The 22,247-nt window shown below is 41.9% G+C and overlaps 1 protein-coding gene across 7 annotated transcripts in view; it reads left to right on the top strand.

Annotated features, from left to right (window-relative positions):
* Positions 1 to 15,845, top strand: part of kif21a (kinesin family member 21A) — a 56,822-nt gene extending 40,977 nt beyond the window's left edge. For all 7 annotated transcript variants that reach the window (XM_085462600.1, XM_085462598.1, XM_085462604.1 and 4 more), the window contains 7 exons: positions 4,638 to 4,774; positions 5,336 to 5,510; positions 9,042 to 9,206; positions 10,643 to 10,760; positions 11,004 to 11,174; positions 11,612 to 11,811; positions 13,172 to 15,845. In XM_085462600.1, the coding sequence (XP_085318726.1) occupies positions 4,638 to 4,774; positions 5,336 to 5,510; positions 9,042 to 9,206; positions 10,643 to 10,760; positions 11,004 to 11,174; positions 11,612 to 11,811; positions 13,172 to 13,262 (1,057 nt within the window). In that variant the 3' untranslated portion in view covers positions 13,263 to 15,845. The remainder of the gene's footprint in view (positions 1 to 4,637; positions 4,775 to 5,335; positions 5,511 to 9,041; positions 9,207 to 10,642; positions 10,761 to 11,003; positions 11,175 to 11,611; positions 11,812 to 13,171) is intronic.
* The last annotated feature ends 6,402 nt before the right edge of the window (positions 15,846 to 22,247 follow it).

Here is a 22,247-nt window from a genome sequence, read left to right as displayed (position 1 = left end):
AAATAACACGTATCTTCTCTGAGCTCTAATGTTGAAAGCTGGTGATTACTGTATTTTTGATAGTTTGGGATCAAATTCATTGTTTGCTTGCTAATTGATTCGCTTGCTCCTGATGTCCTGTTCAGAAATCGCTCTCTTTACTTTTCTTTATCTCGCCAGTAAGTTTTCCAGCGTAAGATTCAAATAGAAAGATTGAACAGTGAGCAAACAGTTATTATAAAACTGGCTGTGCATCAACTGAAAAATACTGACAGCAGTTTTTGATTATATCTTAAGAATTCTTCTTCATTGCCTGTCGTCCTGTTTTAGAATATGAGCAACTTCAAAAATATTAGTGCTGTGAAAGTGGTCAAGATGTATTTGTAGTACAGACTTGCAGATTAAATCTAAGTGGTTTGTCAAAGTAATGAAAAATAACAATTGCATTAACTATTTAGGAATCATAATTATTACATGTGAGCATTATGTCAGTATCTGTAATTATACCCAAGAGTCTTGATTGCAGTGGTTTTGAGGGTTACTGTTTAAAGGTAGTGTATAAAAGCTCATGACTAGATGTCAGTAGATTGCAGTCAACTGAATTCTATTCTTACCCTTCCCAATTTTAAGCACCTAATCCTAGATACAGTGGTCGGTTAAGGACAAACAATGCTGGCCGTCGAGTGTAGACTGCCAATCTGCCGTTTACCTCATCAGTATGCTGCTTGTTTACATCCATTTAATCTGGAGGAGGCTGTAAACCTTCTGAGTCTGATACGAGTTTATGAATCAGTGAAGCTCACTGATGTCTAATGACAATACTGAGGTTAGTTGTTGAGTTTTAGTGGATTTTGTTGCACTTAGCTACTCTTAGCTGGTGTCACTGAAACTTTCTTTGCAGTCGCTGTAACGTTGTTGGACTCGGACACTTGGTGAATAAACTCAGAGGGAAAGTGAGATTTTTATTTTTTTATTTTATTTTTTAAAAACATTTGAGTCCAACATTAGTTGGAATAATGTTAGCTTATAACCAGCAAGGCTCTGGTTTAGTTTTATTGTCTAATCTGCTGACAATAAGTAATTGTGACAATATTCAAAATAATTAAACATGTTTATGCGCATTTTTGTTTATTAGAGCCCTGATATCATTTCAGGAGGTGACGCTTGAGGTGAGGAGGATAAGGTGGAAATGAAGAAGAGAGAGATAAAAATATACATGTACAAATATTAAATTGTTTGTGGTCTTTTACAAGTTTATGGATGCGTTTTTATGACATGGCAGGAAAATGCCAGCAACAAGCCGCCTTGTATGGGAAGCATCCTGGGTTGCTGCATTTAAATTGTTTGTGTTTTGACCATTAGGCAAGGACACCCAACAGGATAAACTCTCTAGGCTACAGCATGGCATTTACTCTGCCACCACCCTCAGGCTAAACATGACATTTTTGTTAAAACGAGTCTCTTCATTTTTCTCTTCTTCTTTTTTTCATCCACCATCCACCAATTTCTTTCTGGTGTGCAGTGTAGTCACACACATGCTCAGCTATTGTTAGATTTAAGCAGTCATTAAAAGCTGTTTTGACACAAGATGAATCATTTTTCTTTAAATATATTCCAAAAATTACAGTGTTCAGATTTTTCTCCCAGAGCTCTAATTTGACCTCATTAAAGATGGATTTGGGGGGAAAAGTGTTGCGTATGCTGGGAAGATGGTAAAACCTGTTGAACTGGGGGATTTAGGACTGCATATAAATAAGGTTTTCAGTGAAACAAGGATAATAAATGCCTGAGGTCTGCCAGGCTTTTTGTGTAAAAAGAGAATAAATTGTTGCTCTAAAACAGGAACTTTAATGGCATGATGATTTGTTGACAGAATGATAGTTGCTTACACTGTCAACCAACTGGTAATCTTAAGACACCAGACTGAGCAGCAAACATTTCAGTAATCCTTATTAGCTTCAGATGAGTGTGAACAAGTGACAACGCCTTACTGCCAAAACCATCCTGCTGGTGGCTTCGATGACATAAATGCAGCATGTGCATCTGCTCTCTTCATGCAGTCCTGCCACACTCCTGCCAGCAGTGTTTTAACAGCTTAGTCCACAGTTTAATTATGCAGTAGCTTAATTGGAAGTGATTCTGCCTACCTTCAGAAACCTGAAGAGCTGCCTGCCATTTCCTGTCTCTCCCCTACTGCTTTTCTCAATAGCCACTTAAGCCGTATGACAGGTTACCTAAGGCATACTGCAAATGTTGTGCAGGATCAGATGGGCTTTCTGAAATGTTATTTTGTTAAATGCTGGCCAAATGCTTACTCTGTCCCAAGTAACTGCAATGATGTTTTGGTTAATACATGTGGATTTTGTACATAAATATAATAAAAGACAATGTCAGACATTCAAAGTTTATAAAAGCATATTGTACCATTGTAAAGTGGAGCCTGTATGCGTGCAGAAACATTTAAGACCATATTGTTTTTGATTCTTTGGCTAAAAGACTGCAGAAGAGATAGGTAGCCACTGTGACATCTATTTAGTTTCAGATTTTGTATTTTAAAGGCTCAAACTTTTAGTCCAGCAATGTTTGTAGCCCAGAGACATTGACATCTCTCAATTAGTGCGAACGCTTAAAATACATGGTATAAAACATAGTCGTGGCTTCTGTAATGGAAAAAAGAAGCCAGTGTGAAAACACCTTAAATCTATACGCTGAAAGCTGTGAGGTGTTGTTTACAAAATATGTCTGGTGCTACTGAAGTCTCTGGGAAAATGGCTTTGATTTGACCTCTGTAAACACTGTCCTGTTGAGTTTATAGGCTCAGTCACTCATTTAAAAAAAGTCTGTTTCCAAAGAGATTTATCTGTGGTATTAAAACCACATGCTCATTGGATAGCTTGTCACTCACTAATTATTGGCAAGTTTTAGAGTCGGAACTGCACCACCTCATCACATCAAGCTTTTTTCAACCAAGATGGCTGTGATGGAAACACTCAGGTCGAGGACTCAAAATGCACAAGCTCCTTAGACCATATCGATAGCAAACAGAAAATGTTTGTCATCTGATTCCTCTGAACTGGAGAGATCCACTTCAGTGACTTCAGTTAGCTGAGATGAGGCAGAGAAGAGGCCTTTCAGCCACAGTTGTCACACTTATTAATCAAAGTTGCAGCTCCTCTAACAAACTAATAAAGCGCTTACAAATTCTAAAAGGCACTCCTACTTCTCCATCCACAATCCATAGTCATGTTATATTAGCTGCTACACTCTGCTTAATGGAAAGTACATTCTCAGTGTGTGTGCAACGTCATTATGTATGTGAAGACATAATTTATCAGATTTGGAAGTAAAAGCTTTGGAAAACTATTACTAAATCGCTTTGGTAAAAATCTGTATAATTCCAATCGCTTTATGGAAGGTAGAAGTAATTGATGGGTATGGAAAATATAGATGCTCAGTATATTACACTAAAATGTATTCCTCCCATGTGTTATGTTTTTAAAATGCCTTTTTATTCATGGGTACACGCTCACACTACAATTAGCTCTTCTCGAGGTTGCACTGCAGATAACAACTCAGGAACTCAGGAATAGGAAGCAGTTAGTTTTATAATCAGTAGCTAATCAGCCCCCAGGAATATCAGAATATCATCCCCTCAGGGATGCCTGCACCTGTCCTTCAGCTTCCTCCTACAGTAGCTTTGCTCCACTCTCTGATTTCAAACAAGTATGAATACTTTATTTTTGGGCTGTTGCTGATTTGCCATACCTATCCATCTGTTTTCTTCCCCTTAGCCAGTTCATGGTGAGAGTCTGGCTGGAGCTTGTTCCTGGAGCATGCCAGTCTGTTGCAGGCTGCAGGGCTGTTCTTTGGTTTTGTTCTCTCTGGGGTTTCTTCCCCCACTGCTTTGGCAACTTTGTGCGAGAGTTACCCAGGAAAAAAACAAACATGTTAAAACATGATTAAAATCAATGAATGGATGTCTTCTCCAAGACCATAAGATAATTGGAACAAAGCCAAACAGCGTCACTGTGTTTAGTGCATTGTTGGTATTGAACCTGAACCCTCTGCAGTCCTCTCCTGTGACTTCTGTGGAAGACTACAAAGCTCTCCAGAAATATGAAAAAGAGAAAACAGAAAAACAGATGTTTTTTTCTCACATCTGTGAAGTTTTTCAGGCTTCAAGCCTGAAGAACAAAAACCTACTAATGATAAGTGTCATCGTTTGGATAGCTCATGCTGCAGATTCGCTGGTTATGAAATTTTACAATTACACTATCACAGCCAGCCAATTAGTGATCAACCAGGCTTACTGAGATGCTGCAGAATTCTCAGTCCCCGATAAGAAGACTCCATGGGTTTCCAGTGATCACCTGTCTTCGGCTCTTTGGGTGTTTCAATCAATTATAGGCTGCAAAAGAAATCATCTCGATTATTTATAGGTTCTTGGCTTGTCTTTCCTTTCTTTCAACACAAGGGTGACTCCTTTCACAGCTGTCTCATCATTTTTCTCTTATTTTCATCTCTTTCTATTTTTGGTTTGCATCACTGAGAGAGCTGCATGAGTCTGTTGTGTGAATTTGTTGGAGTTTTTTTTCTTCTTTTTTTACTTTGCCATGTGTGATGCTGCCCTTTATGATGGTGGTTTGTTTGTTTTCCAGGGGCGTCATTAACCCGGTCCCACCCACCAAGAGCAGCCGGTCGTCGACATTACAGTGTGTTCATGTGGCGGAGGGACACAGTAAAGCTGTTTTATGTGTTGATTGCACTGACGACCTGCTGTTCACAGGATCCAAAGGTTAATGCTCACAATCCTCCCTCCTTCCTTCCTTCTTTCACCTCCTGACTCTAATCTTACACCTCTAATCAGTATTCTTCAGATGCCTTCTTGTTACAGCTATGGTAATTTATTACACTTGGACATGGTGTTGTGTTATTATATAACAGCATAACACCACATATAAAAGCCAATAAGGATTAATTAGGATTGTCATATGGTGGATAAATGAGGTGATGGAACATAAATGACATTGTCCAAGCCACAACATTGTTATGGTGATGGAGCTTTTAAGCATAACAAATGGATTTTAATGTGCAGGAAATCGGCTAGAGTGCCAATTTATCCCAGCAGGATTAATTGTGCATTCCAAGTGCAAGAAGGTGCTGTCCAGCTCTGTTTAGTTTTGCTGTCAGTTAAAATGGATTTTGTTTTGTATCCCTTGCACCGTGATAAATTTTATCCAATCAGTTTTGTTGTGGCGCTCTTCAGTTTTGACATCCCGTTCTCAGAAATGTTCTCTGTATTTTAATATTGTCATAAATCACAGTGAAAATGACAAGATGGTGTTTTAATTTGCAGACCGGACCTGTAAGGTGTGGAATCTGGTGACGGGTCAGGAGATAATGTCTCTAGCGGGTCACCCCAACAATGTTGTGTCAGTCCGTTATAGCTCTAGTTTGGTCTTTACCGTCTCTACCTCCTACATCAAAGTCTGGGACATTCGGGACTCGGCCAAATGCATCCGCACACTAACGTGAGTAAGACTATTTATTATGGACTGATGAACATTATGTTCACTTTCCTGGCACACACTTTCTGTATAGTTTCTATATAGCAAACTTACAACCCCGTCAGTTGGTATAGTTAAGCTTTATGTACTTAATATGGATAAAATAATAAGCACTTTAGTTTTCACACTTTTCTCTTGTTTCCCAAATATTTTTCTTTCCAAATCATTGAAAATGTTAAGTTGTACAGTCTATGGATTTGTTATTGTTTTAGCAGTATTTCTTTAGCTTTAAAGAAAATGAACATCAATTTGAGTTATACCCTTTAAAGCAGGAGTCCTGCAGGTTTTAGATATCACCCTGGCTCAGCACACCTGAATCAAATGATTAGTTCATTACCAGGCCTCCGGAGAACTTCAAGACATCTTGAGGTGGTAGCTGCCATTTAAATCAGCTCTGTCTGTGAATCGCTACCTTATCGTGGTGGAGGGGTTTGTGTATCCCTTCGGATATGTTGTCTGGGGGCTTTTGCCCCCAGGAAGGAGCCTGAGTTAGTGCGTGAGGTTGAGAGGTACCAGCTAGATATTGTCGGGCTCACCTCTACGCATAGCTTGGGCTCTGGAACCAGTCTCCTGGAGAGGGGCTGGACTCTGTCTCAGTCTGGAGTTGCCCCTGGTGAGAGGCGGCGGGCTGGGGTGGGTATTCTAATATCCCCTCGGCTTGCTGGCGGTACGTTGGGGTTTTTCCCGGTGGATGAGAGGGTTTGTTCCCTGCGCCTTAGGGTCGGGGAACGGGTCCTGACTGTCATCTGCGCTTATGCGCCGAGTGGCAGATCAGAGTACCCAGCCTTCTTAGAGTCCCTGGGTGGGGTGCTGGAAAGTGCTCCACCTGGAGACTCTGTTGTCCTGCTGGGAGACTTCAGTGCTCACGTGGGTAACGACAGTGAGACCCGGAGGGGCGTGATTGGGAGGAACGGCCTCCCTGATCTGAACCTGAGCAGTGTTTTGTTATTGGACTTCTGTGCAAATCACAGTTTAGCCATAACGAACACCTTGTTCGAACATAAGAGTGTCCATAAGTGCACGTGGCACCAGGACGCTCTAGGCCACAGGTCGATGATCGATTTTGTAATCGTATCACCAGACCTGTGACCATATGTTCTAGACACTCAGGTAAAGAGAGGGGCTGAGCTGTCAACTGATCACCACCTGGTGGTGAGTTGGATCAGGCGGCGGGAGAGGATGCTGGACAGACCCGGTGCACCTAAACACGTAGTGAGGGTGTGCTGGGGACGTCTAGCAGAGGCCCCAGTCGGCAAGATCTTCAACGCACACCTCCGGCAGAGCTTCAACAGCATTCTGAGGGAGACTAGGGACATTGAGTCCGAATGGACCATGTTCAGCGTCTCCATTGCCGAAGCTGCTGCATTGAGCTGCGTCTGCAAGGTGGTTGGTGCCTGCTGTGGTGGTAAGCTCCGAACCAAATGGTGGACACCAGAGGTGAAAGGAGCCACCAGGCTGAAGGAGTCCTATCGGGCTTGGTTACCCTGTGGGACTCCGGAGGCAGCTGACAGGTATCGACAGGCCAAGCGAAATGTGGCTTGGGCAGTGGCTGAAGCAAAAACTCGGGTGTGGGAGGAGTTTGGAGAGGCCATGGAAAAAGACTTTCGGACTGCCTCGAAGAGCTTCTGGCAAACCGTCAGACGTCTCAGGAGGGGAAAGCGGTGCTCTACCTGCACTGTGTATAGTGCTGGCGGAGCGCTGCTGACGTCGACTGAGAAAATTGTCAGGCGGTGGAAGGAATACTTAGAGGACCTCCTTAATCCCACTGACACGTCTTCCAAGGAGGAAGCAGAGTCTGGGGATGAGGGGAATGACCCGCCAATTTCCGGAGGCGCGGTCACTGAGGCAGTTAAACAACTCCTTGGTGGCAGAGCCCCTGGTGTTGATGAGGTCCGCCCCGAGTTCCTGAAGGCTCTGGACGTTGTAGGGCTGTCCTGGTTGACACGCCTCTGCAATGTTGCATGGAGATCAGGGGCTGGCAGACTGGCAGACCGGAGTGGTGGGCCTCATCTTTAAGAAGGGGGACCGCAGGGTGTGTTCCAACTACAGGGGGATCACACTCCTAAGCCTCCCTGGGAAAGTCTATGCCAGGGTGCTGGAAAGGAGAGTTCGTCCGCTAGTCGAACCTCGGATACAGGAGGAACAATGCGGTTTTCGTCCTGGTCGCGGAACACTGGACCAGCTCTTTATCCTCTCCAGGATACTTGAGGGTGCATGGGAGTTTGCCCAACCAGTCTACATGTGTTTTGTGGACTTGGAGAAGGCATTCGACCGTGTCCCTCGGGGTGTCCTGTGGGAGGTGCTGCGGGAGTATGGGGTGTCTGGCCCATTGCTACGGGCCATTCGATCCCTATACAACCGTTGCAAGAGCTTGGTTCGCATTGCCGGCAATAAGTCGGACTCGTTCCCGGTGGGTGATGGGCTCCGCCAGGGCTGCCCTTTGTCACCAATTCTGTTCATAATTTTCATGGACAGGATTTCTAGGCGCAGCCAAGTGGCGGAGGGCTTTCGCTTTGGTGGCCTCAGAATCTCATCTCTGCTTTTCGCGGATGATGTGGTTCTGTTGGCTTCATCGGGTGAGGGCCTCCAGCTCGCACTGGAACGGTTCGCAGCCAGTGTGAAGCAGCGGGAATAAAGATCAGCACCTCCAAATCTGAGGCCATGGTTCTCAGCCAGAAAAGGGTGGAGTGCCCACTCCGGGTCGGGGATGAGTTCCTGCCCCAAGTGGAGGAGTTCAAGTATCTCGGGGTCTTGTTCGCGAGTGATGGGAGAAGGGAGCCGGAGATCGACAGACGGATTGGTGCTGCAGCTGCAGTAATGCAGACGCTGCACCGGTCCGTCGTGGTGAAGAGGGAGCTGAGTGTAAAAGCGAAGCTCTCAATTTACCGGTCGATCTACGTCCCTACCTTCACCTATGGCCACGAGCTGTGGGTAGTGACCGAAAGAACAAGATCGCGGATACAAGCGGCGGAAATTGGCTTCCTCCAAGGGTGGCTGGCCTCTCCCTTAGGGTGAGAAGTTTGGCCATCTGGGAGGCGCTCAGAGTAGAGCCGTTGCTCCTCCACATTGAAAGGAGCCAGCTGAGGTTGTTCAGGAATCTGACAAGGATGCCTCCTGGGTGCCTCCTGGGTGAGGTGTTCCAGGCATGTCCCACCGGGAGGAGGCCATGGGGCAGACACAGGACACGCTGGAGAGATTATATCTCTTGGCTGGCCTGGGAACGCCTCGGTGTTCCCCCGGATAAGCTGGAGGAGGTGGCTGGGGAGAGGGAGGTCTGGGCTTCTCTGCTTAGGCTGCTTCCCCCGCGACCCGGCCCTGGATAAAGCGGATGAAGATGGATGGATGGTGTTGGATCAAGGACACGTCTAAAACCTGCAGGACACCGGCCCTTGAGGCCTGGAGTTGGACACTCCTGTTTTTAAAGTTACACCTCCTGTAATGCTAATTATGCCTAATTGTTGCATATTTGTACATATTTTATTCATATATCTTCAGGTCTTCTGGTCAAGTTAATGTTGGGGATGTCTGTGCGTCCAACACCAGCCGGACAGTCACCATCCCTGCAGGAGAGAATCAGATCAACCAGATTGCGCTCAACCCCAATGGCACAGTCCTGTACGCTGCTGCTGGAAACTCTGTCAGGGTCTGGGACCTGAGAAGGTAAGCAGAGATACTCAAAATGAATGCAAAAGTAATATCCAGACAGTGGGTTAGCAGGGTGGCAGTCAGTCTGATTTAACAATCTGAGGGATTTTTCTTAAGTGAAATATCGTACTTTTTGTGTGGATTGTTTGGAGTTTGGTACAGATTATCGTGACACTTCGTTTTTATTTCCCTCTGCCAGCACAGTTGTTTTTGTTAACCTTATTTTGCTTGTCATTCTGTCTGTAAATATAACATCACACAACAGCTTGAAAAGTTTTAAATGAATACTGATAAAAGTTAAAACCCCATTCTACACCACTACAATCTCTAAAATATGTCTTACATCCACCAATGTCTTCAAAATTGACTTAATGAATTATTATAAACTATGTGCATTACAGTAAGAAGTTATAACTCTCATAATTATAACTCATAACAAAAAACATTTCAGTAGATGCAGAAAGTTCCTCAATATGCTTTTTATTTTGTTAAAAAACAACAACCTTCGATCAAAAATGGGCACTGCCTTAATTTGTTTTTATATTTTAACTAACCAAGATTCAAACATTTTTGGATGTATCTGGTCTTGATTTCAAAATGCAAAACGGCATGGTGGAAGTGGGTCAACAGACCAATTTTCAGATAAATGGTCTTTAAAGTATTTCCTTAAAAAGGTAACATCAGTAACAGCAGTTTGTATGCATGTAACGTTTTTAGGCAAAGTGAAGATTGTTGAGGAGAAAATGTTTTGAGAGGGAGATGTGACCCAGCTGAGAAATGGTCAGACCCTTGTGTAACAGGAGCATTTGAAGAAGTCTAGAGTTTTAAAAGGAGGACGCCAAATTCACGTCTGGGATTTACTTTTTATAGGCGTAGATGAAAGTTTGATCAAAACCTTTTTCCTTTATTTTTTTTTTTCTAAAACGTGTTGTATGGAGGTATTGATAAACACATGCACATCAATAACACTGACCGTGTGTTTATGATTTCCCCTGACATTTTCAGATGCATGACATGCACACTTCATTAGATAGTACAAACTCCAATTTCATTGTGTTGCCTTGGAACTTAATTGTGTATGAAAACCTGACAAGCATCCATTTCAAAGCTGTCACGCCTTTTTGACAGCTGCCTGATATTAGCTGTGATGAATTGCCTCTTTGTTCATCTTACGAACGTAACAGTCAGTAAGTGGTACTTTGGATGATTAAACTAACTGTGAATCAATATTCTGTATAAGAACGGTCCCATTTTCTCTGAGACAGAACTCAGCAAACCTCATTTTTACATATTTTCATGAGTGATATATTAAGTATATCATTACTTTAGTAATATCTTCTCTTTGTACTTTGATTTGATACATGTATTTAAGTTTTATTTTGGCATTTCCCCTGTGGTATTGGCTTGACAGTTTAACAAAAGACTCATTAACATTTCCTTTCCTGCATTAGGTTTGCCTCTACTGGAAAGCTTACTGGTCACCTTGGTCCAGTTATGTGCTTGACTGTGGATCAGTCTGGAAACAGCCAAGACCTGGTTATCACTGGCTCCAAGGACCATTACATTAAGGTGTGTTTCAGGCTTTCAAACTGCTGCTCTTCACATCTCTGTTGTTCACTTGTTTCTTGAGGCAGATGATAAAGTGAGATTCTTTGTGCAGCTGAGTCATCCAGTAATGCAATATAAGGACAGCTTAGGTTAGACATGCTACATAACCCATGTTTAACTGATTTTATTTATCTTTTGTTATAATAATCCTTATGTTCAGATGCATATCATCCCTTTTAACATGTATTGTTTTTGCTGTTGCAGCTGTTTGACGTGACTGAAGGCTCTCTGGGAAGCATCAGCCCTACACACAACTTTGAACCACCACATTACGACGGTATCGAGTCTCTGGTAATCCAAGGGGACATTTTCTTCAGCGGCTCCCGAGACAATGGCATCAAAAAGTGGGACCTAGACCGTAAAGACCTACTGCAGGTACTGGATGATCAATGCAAAAAGAAATATGGATAGGAGACATTCAGATGTTTGTTCCATTTGATGCAATATAGATTTTTTTTTTTTCATTTTGATTTTATAACTGTCAAAAGTAGCCTAAAATATTTTTATTTCCTCTTTTTTTATCACCATTATTGTCTTTCCAGAGATTTTTCTCCTGGAAAACCTGCTGTAAATCAATGTGCAGAAAACTGCCCTTTCTGTCACATTCTTTGTCACATAATGGCCGATAGTAAAGTAAAAGTACAGTTTTCACATGACTGTACATTAAGAAAAAGATGTCTTTCCATATGATACCCTCAAGTTACTGTAGCGATTGCATCATTATGATCATAATCTTTCAGTAAGTTACAAAAACATCAACCATTCATGACATTCTCACTATTAACCATACTGCTATACATCTCTGTGCTCAGCAAGTCCCAAATGCTCACCGTGACTGGGTTTGTGCACTTGGTGTCGTCCCCGGATCACCAGCCTTGCTGAGTGGATGCAGAGGCGGGGTGCTCAAGCTGTGGCACACAGACACTCTAGGGACACTGGGGGAGCTCAAGGGTCACGAGAGCCCCATCAACAGCATCTCTGCCAACAGCAGCCACCTGTTCACCGCCTCAGAGTGAGTTTTCCACACACACTGACACACATGCTTAGGCTCTCTGTTTGTCTCCAGAGAGGGAGACAAACAACTGTTTGTTTGTGTCTCTCTGGATATGAGGGAAAACAACTTCACCTGAGGCTCATATACACATGGGTAACAAATTAAAGTAAAAACATGAGCATTGACCCTGTGGTGAGTGGGTTCCATTGGGTCTGTTACGCTGCGAGCGACATTCTGCCAGCAGAGTTTAGATCCACTTGTCCTTATAAAGCAGGGTTTCCCAGAGTTTTGATGACTGAGTGACACTTTAGGGAGTGAGATGGATTCAGAGTTGTACAAGGAAAAATGAATACAAATGTCATGTACCATTATTGTTTCGAGGGAGGGAGATGAGGCTTTATGTTGATGATAACCCTTATTTTGCTCTTCCCCCCCCCCCCCTTAAACTATCAGTGAATTGGCTGTTAAATTTTTTCTTCTTGGCTGTATTAGTTTATATTAGGTTTGGTCTGGTCTGCTAAGACAACCAAGAACAGAAGTCAAACTGGAGAGAAATGCTTCATTGGTCTTTGTTCTGTTAAATCATAGTATGACAAAACTGTAGTGCAATCTTTAGGTAAATGGTAATGGTAAATGGCATGTATTTGTATAGTGCTTTACTAGTCCCGCCTAGGGACCCCAAAGTGCTTTACACATCCAGTCGTCCACCCAGTCACACACACATTCACACACTGGTGGAGGCAAGCTACAGTTGTAGCCACAGCTGCCCTGGGGCGCACTGACAGAAGCGAGGCTGCCATATCGCGCCATCGGCCCTTCTGGCCAACACAATTAGGCGGTAGGTGAAGTGTCTTTCCCAACGACACAACGACCGAGACTGTCCGAGCCGGGGCTCGAACTTTCCGATTACAAGGCGAACTCTCAACTCTTGAGCCACGATCGCCCTAGGTAACACACAAATGTTAAAAACACCTCCAGCTCATGTTTCATGCTGTGAGAGAGCTGGCCTTAGGAAAGGGTTGCTGCAAATTCACACACATTTTCTCTTCTGGGTGATCTTTTGTCCTCTGATGAAACATTTCTTTCTGATCGGAGTGTTCTTTTCCTAGATGACAGATTTCCATCCAACCAGTAGTTTCAGTGAGCCTTTCTAGTGGCTCATAATGGATCAGGAGTTCACTGAAATACCTTATATTGGCTTTCCCCTTTAATTTGGCACCCCTCTACACGTATTTATGTATGTGATCAGCAAATTACATATACATATTGGTAATTTTATACGTAAATTCCAAGTAAAAAGTCTTCAAATCAGTGAAAATGTAAAGACATTAAGAGGATATGGAATATATTATAACTTTTGTGTCTTTGTGTCTTGCAGTGATCGGACTGTGAAGATCTGGCGTGCACGTGGTGGACTGGATGGCACCTTGGAAGTGGTTGACAGTGTAGACGAGGTTGCAAGTAACTGAACACGGTACCACTTGCCTGGTTTGACTCTAGAAGGACGTAAAGGCACTCCTGCCCTGCACTTTGACCCCTTAACTATCAAGCCTAAACGACGCACCTTCCATATCATGTGACGTTCATGACTGAGCCAACAGGAAACGGTAATCTCATCACAGTGGAAGCTAACGCATTAGTTCTTTTCTTTGACTCTGTATGCTTAGAGGATTTTGCTAATCAGGATTTAGTTAACTGTATTGTTAATGACTTCTATTTCTCTCTTCTTGCGCTTTAGACGGTTTGTCATTATTGTCATTGTTATAAGAACTTATATTCACAAGATACTATAGGATGTGGTGAACACACAGTAGACACTATCAGTGCAGCTCGGCTTACACGCAGCACAGTGCAACGATACAACACAGGCAACCCTGCCAAAAAAGGAAGTGGTGTTTTGTTGTCAGAGTACAGAAATACATACGTGCAGCAGAGCTAATGGGTTGGTAGCTGGTCTTCACAACCCACTTCTCTACTTTGTTGAGATTGTTTCTCTGCACTTGAAACAGAAGTGTTATTCCATCAGTCCTGTTTCCAAGAGCAAGAAAAGTGGCTGTGTGAGAAAGAAATCATTCTACCCCTTAACATCCTGCTCTAGCTTCTGTGCTCCCTTCAGTTTCTGCAGCAGCTTTAGATCAGTGACCAAAAATGTGTAACGTGTTCTTATTGCTGTCCTCAGCTGGACTTGTAAACAGAACACACTTTAGAGTAGCTAAAGTTTGACATTTAGGGAAATAAGCTCACTTGCTTTATACACTGCATGTCTTTTGACTGTGGGAGGAATCCAGAGTACCTGGGTTTTCAGGTACAACCCAGAGCTTGAACGGCAGTTTAGTGAAGGAGTCTTCAGTGTCAAGTTAAGAAGCATGATCATCATTACCCTTCAGTCATAAAAGGCGGATGGGGTACTGTTGTCACCCTGTCAGAGGGGCACCATGGACAGCCATTATAACTTCAGAACAAGATGACATAGGATTTCAAATTGATACCATACGTGTAGCTACTAAAAATCTCAGATGAGTTGAAATCTAGTTGACAAGGATTTTGAAATTTATACAATAGGTGCATCTACTGGACGTCTGTAGGGTAGTTTTATTCTGCATTCACTGGGCTGTGCGCGCCAAGAATTCATCTTCTGGGGGTCAGGCTGTACATCCTGAAGGGTCTGAGGACCAAGATTGAGTAGAAATGAACCAAACTTAAAGAATCTTTGCTCAACAACTCAACAACTCCCATACTCACAAGGTTTAAAGCTTATAATGCTAAGATTTTGACATAGTGGAGGCAGTGCACCACAGGTGTGCAAGTGGTCAGGAAAGGTTTTATAATAATGACAGCCATTTGAAGACCTATGAGGGACAATTGAGCAAATACAGTAAAAATCTTGAATTTATCTGGTAAGTGGTACAGTGGTTAACACAGGCCCCTCACAGGAATCTGGAAGCTGACCGAGGCCTCTGTGTCCCTGTTCCTGTGTGGATTGTTTCTGGGTTTCTGCACCCTCCCACAGCTTAAAGACATGCACGATGAATGAAATTGGGGAATCTAAATTTTCCAAAGGCATAAATGTGAGAAAATTAATTGATGAAGAATTTGCCTGGTGCAGTTTTTGTTTTTTAATTGGTGGAACTTTATCATAGGATCTCATATACCTTTAACCGCTGAGCACATGTAAAAAAAACCAAACAAAAATCAACACAATTAGTCTCTGAGATTCACTTAATCCTTAAATGTGAGCAGGTTGAGCACTGATATAAGTCTGCACTTGTTGTCCATGTTTCATTGTGTGCACAAATATATCTTCACTCTTCACACATGCTGGTAACACTCACTAAACCTACACTGCTAAGTTGTGGTCTAATTCCCATGCTGCTAAGACACGTTCACCTTCCCAACCCTATAAGAGGGCTTCTTGTCGTGGGCTCCAGGTGAGGTCCACTCAGTACCGTAGTTGTGTATGTGTGTATATAAGTGTAACGCTATCTCTTTGTTGTTGAGAGGAGAGGCCTTCTGACGCAACCAGTGTTATTTTCCTGACTATTGACTCAACATCTGTCTCTGTTCTGATCTTCGTGGGGCCTTCCTGGAGGCACTCGTGGTCTCTGCAGTTTAACTGACCTGCCTGTCATGATTGTGCTGTCATTTATGAATGTTTGGTGAAACAGCAGCTGTAGGAATTATTCAACTACATATGAAATGTATGTAAACAATGTCTGTTCAAAACGAAAAACTAATCTGACTGAATGTTAGTTTTGTGGGACCACCGATCTGAACGTAGTCTCACACTAGAGCCCAGAGGACCGTGAATGGCACAAAGACTGACGAGTGCATCAGTAATGCTTTGGACTGAGCTTATCCTTCATACAGGTGGCAGGTCACGTTTAGTGGCCTTTGGTTAGTTTCTTTTCTTTGTTTTGTTTGTTATGCCCTTCTTCTTCCCTGTACCCATGACGCACCCCCTCCTGTTTTAGGAGCCATTCCCCAATGGCGGACTCTGTAGCGATTCTAATGTCAGATGCCTGGTCAGAATAAATGCCATCTGTCAAAAACAACCATCTGTGTGTGATTTTCTTGGTTCTGTATTCTTACATACTATATATTATTTTTTACTATTAATATATCTGTAGGCTGATTTATTCAAGCAAACAAACTACCTCTAAATGTGTCTTTGGTTTTTACAAATAAGTTTGATAACTCAATATTTTATTTTTTATTTTTTTCCTGGACATCCTTAATTTTTCATCTTCTTAAAAAGTGGAATGCTAACCTGCTTCATTGCTGTGTTCAAGCTATCAGCTGGCCTGTGGGAACCAGGCTACGATATGACATTTGGCTACAAGAGGGCAATAGTTCATAGCCAGTGATAAACTGGGGAGAAGAATCAAGGTTAGGATGCCATTGTTGCTACGTTTGCTTCATCCTCTGAGTAATAAATGACAAACCAGAAGGAATTGATCTGAGGTGGAAGACTATCTGAGATCTCTGCAGAGGTGTACACTGGTGTGCCCACGGTAGCCCAACAACCCTCCTTACCTGGAGACTCCTCCAGGAGGAAACAGAGTTCTTCATTTTATTGATTTGGCAGCACTTCACCTTAAGGGTCCCTTTATTTACTATTTATAGTCATTTCTTCCTCAACTCCCTCAGACTGGACCTCCTCCTCTCCTTTTCCTTCACATAACACTCTTATTATTTACACTTTTACTTAGTGGTTAAGTGGTTTTAACAGAAACTAACCCCATGTTGTGGACTTTCAAGCCAACTTTAACAATATTATGTGCAATACTGTCATTTTCGTTTTTTGTGCATTTATTGCTATTTTGGAGCTCTTAGAAATGTTAAACTTTCCCCAAATCTTCAAGTTGGAGAGATTTAAGGTTCCTCCTAAGATGATCTTTCCAAACTTTCTATAGATGTTTTGTTTTTTTTCCTTTCTGCACACTGTAAAGCTACACTCTACAGAGCAGATGGCTATCTGACTGCTTTCAGAAATTAAACTGGTGAAAACTGGGCACAAGATGGCAGTAGTGGGTAACACATGCAAAACTGAACAGTGATAGTCAATGTAAGGACTACAATGATCCTCTGCCTCCACAGATGCAGTTTACAAAACTCCAAGGCAGTTGTCTAATATTCCACATTGTCCTACTTGAAGATGCCAGTTCAAACCAGGTCTCTGGAAATCCCTGTGTGGTTTCAATTAAAACTGATCCTTTACACCCTGTAGATGTAATTGTCCTCTTTAGTTTCAGTACACCTTCATCTTGTTTTACTGTATTTGAGCATTGTAAATCCTTCATATTTTAGAGTTTTCATTTAATCCAGTTTCACTCCTGAGATCATGAGAAAAACGTGAGACGGACGTCAGACAGCAGATCAGACGACCATAAATCGAAGCAAATGGATGGAAAATTTTGTTTAAAGCCAGCCTCTGTAAAACTGACGGCGTTTTTATAGGAGACTTCTTTACAATACATTTATTAGTAACTGTTTCCTCTGAGCCGAGTCCTACATTTTCAGTGCACTATGTACTAATAAAGGACTGTGTACTAATAATTAACAATTTTCTCCTGCATATGCATTTTTATTATTACTACTACAACGGTAATTACTTGATTATCACTTGGAGCATTATTAATTTGATTATCTTTGTGTAGCAAGTAAGCTGCTCCTTCCTCGGGCAGATTTCAGTTTCTACCTGCAAATGTTTTACAGCAAACAGCTGTTTGCTGTGTTTACGCTTGTGTTGTTGAATAAAGATTCAGAGGAAAAACCTGAGCCTTTAGTAACAAGCAAGTACTGCTAATTAGTTTATGCTCATTGTTGATGATAAATTAAAAAAAAAAAAAAAGACAGTTTGTACAGATGAGTCTAATTTTAGAAAGTGATAACAGTGGACTTATTACGTAAGTCTTATTTTTTAACTAATGACTCAAAATTGAAATTGATTATTTTAATAAGTGTTGATGTTAAATTAAAAAAAAAAAAAAAAACTAAAAGAGCCTGGGCAGTTTTGGGGGAAACAGAAAGTCTCTGGTCAGATGAAAGAAATATTAACTTGTACCAAAATGCTGGGAAGAGAAAAGTATGGGGGAAAATGTGCGGACAATCCCCGTCAGTATAGCACAGTACTTGAGTGAGCTGGAGAAGACTTCTAGATGCTGACCGCAATGATCCCATTAGTGTGACACATCATTAATTGTGTATTCTGGGTTTATAGGTTGTTTCATCCATTTGTCACAAGACGCTCTGCCGATCACAGAATGATTCTGTGAGCTGAGGTAAGCTCACCGCAGAATGATCAGAGTGTGTGTCGCGTGGTGCACAGGTTACTTGGAAGCCCGCACGTTCTCCTTCCACTACAACCACTGACTGCTTCTTTCAGCTACAATGGTGAGCTGTGTGATTACATCGGTTACACTGGTTGTATCCTTTTGTAAGATAGGTGGTTGGTAGGAATCGTATCATCTAAAGCAAATGACAACAAATTTGTTTAGAAGATGTTTAATTATAGGCTTTGCTATTGTCTAATGAACACTCAAATGTTTGCACATGACTGTGGAGGGGCCCGACGGTGGGAAGCACTGAGATACCCGTGGAAATAACACTGAATAAAAATGACAAGAATTACTCACCTCCCAACAGCATTTTACTCCTGTAACTGTAACATGATGAATAAATAATAGCTTCTGCTTCCACCACTATAGAAGTACAAATACACTCTGATACTACATAGATAAGGCTGTAGGACACTGTATAACATAACTGGAAAACCCTACATTTGGACTGCTTAAATAAAGGTGACTTGACTGACATCAATCTGAACCAGCGCCTAACATATCAAATCATAACACATCTGCAGCACTGTCTGACAGGCAGCACCAATCAGCAAACACCTGATGTGAATGTCAGAGCTGTGTGTGTGTGTGGCTGTTGCTGGGGTTAGGTGTCAAAGACTTAATCCTGTTTGAGAATGAAAGAGTTTCCTAAGCATCCAAACAGAGCCATGTGGCATTACAAAAAGTGGGATGAGTAATTTTGATATCTGCCGTGTGGACAGCCATCAGTCTATCAGCACATAAGATGACATTTACCAATGCTATTGGCTGATTTGTATCTGTTACATCACATCAAATGTTCAAGGATGGTGATTTATCTAAATAATAATGAATTATTTTTTTCCCTTGCAAAAAAAAAAAAAAAATGGGGAAAGGAGAACCTTTTAGTTGAACCATTAACCATGAGTTCTAAAGTTATCCCTACTCATAACTTCATAAGTGTTTGATTTTTAGGCTGTTTGAGAGTTTGGGCTGTGTGCTTGAGTTTAAAATAAAGTTCTGCAGGGTGAACAGAGGTGTGAGGAGGCTCGTGCAGCCACCGCAGCAAGACTCTGGCGAATTAAGAGAAAGGGAGAATGAGGAGACAGTAATTAGGGAGCAGCCAAGGCTTCTTCACACTCTGGTAATTTCAGCTCTATTTGTGGCACAAGGCACGAGTATATTGCAATTCTGTAGAACCAGATCCACTGACAACTTCAAGCAAAAAAAAACTATCACAATTGTGTAATAGAAGTATTTTGATTAAGGTTAACAAGAAATCTCAGAACACAACTTTTTGCATTCCCGAAAGCTTCTCTGAAGCATTTAGACTTCAAATTCAGTTCAGATTTTATGACCAATTTTAATTTCCAAAGACTTAATATTAAAAGAAATGGAGAATAAGATCTAAAATTAATTCAGAGGAGGTTCAAGGGATAATAAAAAAGTTCCCCGATAATAAAGCTCATTTGTCATGCAGGTACGGCGAGGAGTTTGAAATAACACTCTCTAAATCACCATCCTCTTTTTTTAATACAAACTTCATGGATCACACCCTTGGCGACTGTATAAAGCTGATATTGCACTCGAACTGAACAATGGCTGATGATGAATTAGACCCTTCATTCTGCATGACCCTACATCATGGCTCCTGGAAACTGCCTAAAACAAGACTTGAGTCTTCAGCTAAGTTAGCACCACTGCAGTTCTTCAAAAGCTAAATTCTGCTTTGTCACATGCTCACAACTAAGCACTGTCAGCCTATTGGCCACAACATTAAAAGCCCCCATGAAGTGTACAACATTCAAGAAAACTCTGACCCTTGTCTGCGTGTTATTTAACACAAACTACATCTGGGTGCACCACAATGGCAACAACATACTGCAGTGGCAGCTACCTCGTGATAATAATGATAATAATGGATTGCATTTATATAGCGCTTTTATGAGACCCTCAAAGCACTTTACAATTCCACTATTCAGTCACTCTCACATTCACACACTGGTGGAGGCAGCTACAGTTGTAGCCACAGCTGCCCAGGGGCAGACTGACAGAAGCAAGGCTGCCATATCGCACCATCGGCCCCTCTGGCCAACACCAGTAGGTGAAGTGTCTTGCCCAAGGACACAACGACCGAGACAGAAAGAGCTGGGGATCGAACCGGTAACCTTCCGGTTACAAGATGAGCTTCTCAACCCCCTGAGCCACGGTCGCCCCCATAGTGCTTTCCACCACACTGTGAAAACTGCATAAGAACAGCTGTTCGAACTTGACGGAGCACGAGGTGTTGACCAAGTATGCAGATTCTCCAGATCACAATCAGCAGAAGTAGGAACTGTATTCAATTCAGTTTTATTCATATGCCGCCAAATCATTTTATATTGTAAGGTAAAGACTGTACAAAAGTAAAGAGAAAACCTCAACAATCAGATAACGCCCTATAAGCAAGGACAGTGGGAAGGAAAAACTCTCTTAACAGGAAGAAACATTCAGTAGAACTAGGCTCAGGAAGTGGTGGCAATCTGTCACGACCAGTCGGACTCTATGAGGTATACGGACATAGTCCCAAGGGTTGGAAAGGGAAATTTCCTGATTTTAAAATAGAAAATAGCATAAATGATGAATAGGGGAGATCACTGTTTACAAATGGATGTGTGACTGTGTAAAAATCCCGGAGAAAATGAACTGCAATGAGCTGACTCTACTGACTCACTTGATTTACGACCTCAATTAACGCTTTTGCAATGAATTGATGGTCTTTATCACACGTCTTATTTAATGCAGCATGATGTTTGTTTTTATGTTGCTCCAGTTTAGAGGAAAGTGGATGACAGGGCAGGGTGTGTGTTAGGGCGTGGCTTCGTTTGACTGACAGGTCACTACAACTACCATTACTTTGTAGTGTCCTCAGTTTCATAGTCAGACTCAACGCTGACTCATAACATTTGATTTCAAAACCACAATATGGCAAAGAGCTGGTTTCAAGAGGGGCTCGTCCATCCGTTAACAATGTTGGCTCTTTCTCTAGGTTGCCACTTTGTACAGAGCCAAAGCAGCTGTGCTTAAATGTTTAGAAATATTACAAACAAAAGGTATACACTGATCATTGCAAGACCTCATCCAGAACTCAGTGTACCTGTCAGCAAGTGCAATCTGCAAAAACAGTCATTAAATGTGCGAAGCTGAGACTTCGCACTTGATTAGGATTTTTGAATGTTGTTCTATTCCTGGCTGGAAGCAGAATCAGCAGGTGCATTAATTGTTTGAGGCAAGGTGCTTCCAACACTCTCGATGCTTTACCTGGATAGAGTCTGGATAAGGCCGTCTGTGATGTAACCACAGGACAACAGTCTAAGTATGACTAGCTCACCATTAAAAAAGGCCATTTCTCACTCAGTTATTTTTTAATGTCATGGACAATGGCTGTAAGATCATCTTTTGGTCATGCATATGTTCTACAAATGTCAGGTGCTGACTGCAGATGGAGATGAGCAGGCTGTAGAGCAACAAACTCAGGCCAGATAATTAGAGAGAATTTGGAAGCCACATTGAAAACTAACATGCAGAGAGATTGGGGTTTAGCTGATACTGAAAACATTAAAGGCAGAAAACAGCCTGTTATATTTGATCTAGGAGAGGTAATGGATGATTCCCATTGTGCAATTACAGCGACTTTAGTTTATTCTGTCTCACCTAGACCTATCAGTTCATCTCATGGACCTCGGGAAATGATTAGGTGAAAACTTCTGTTAAGTTTATCTGATGTTGAAAGCTTGTGGGTTTTTTTTTTTTTCATTTTTAGGTATTGATTTTAGAAGTTTAGTCCTCATAACTAAATTTCAGGACTTTTACAGTTCCTTTTTTTCACCAGATTTACTTGAAAAGTATGTTAAAAATCCAAGAAACCCTTAGGATCATTTGCCATTGTCATTCAACCCATGTCTGGGGTTGTTCAATCTAGAAAAAAGTCATTAAGTTTAAAATGATCGCTCGGGGTTTATGGGATATTTTGTACAAACAAACAAAAGCAAAAAGCGAGCCCTTTATTGAGCTGATGAACAAACTAGCAATAGGCAAAGTACAAAACTTACTGAACATGACAAACCCTTGACAAACACTTGAGAACAACGACAGGGG

The sequence above is a fragment of the Copadichromis virginalis genome, linkage group LG7 (genome assembly GCF_057382275.1).
Source record: "Copadichromis virginalis isolate Kocher_CV1m ecotype Utaka linkage group LG7, C_Virginalis_male_GT1.1, whole genome shotgun sequence".
Classification (NCBI taxonomy): domain Eukaryota; kingdom Metazoa; phylum Chordata; class Actinopteri; order Cichliformes; family Cichlidae; genus Copadichromis; species Copadichromis virginalis.
Note: the sequence above shows the minus strand (reverse complement) of the source record. Positions and strands in the feature narration are given on the sequence as shown.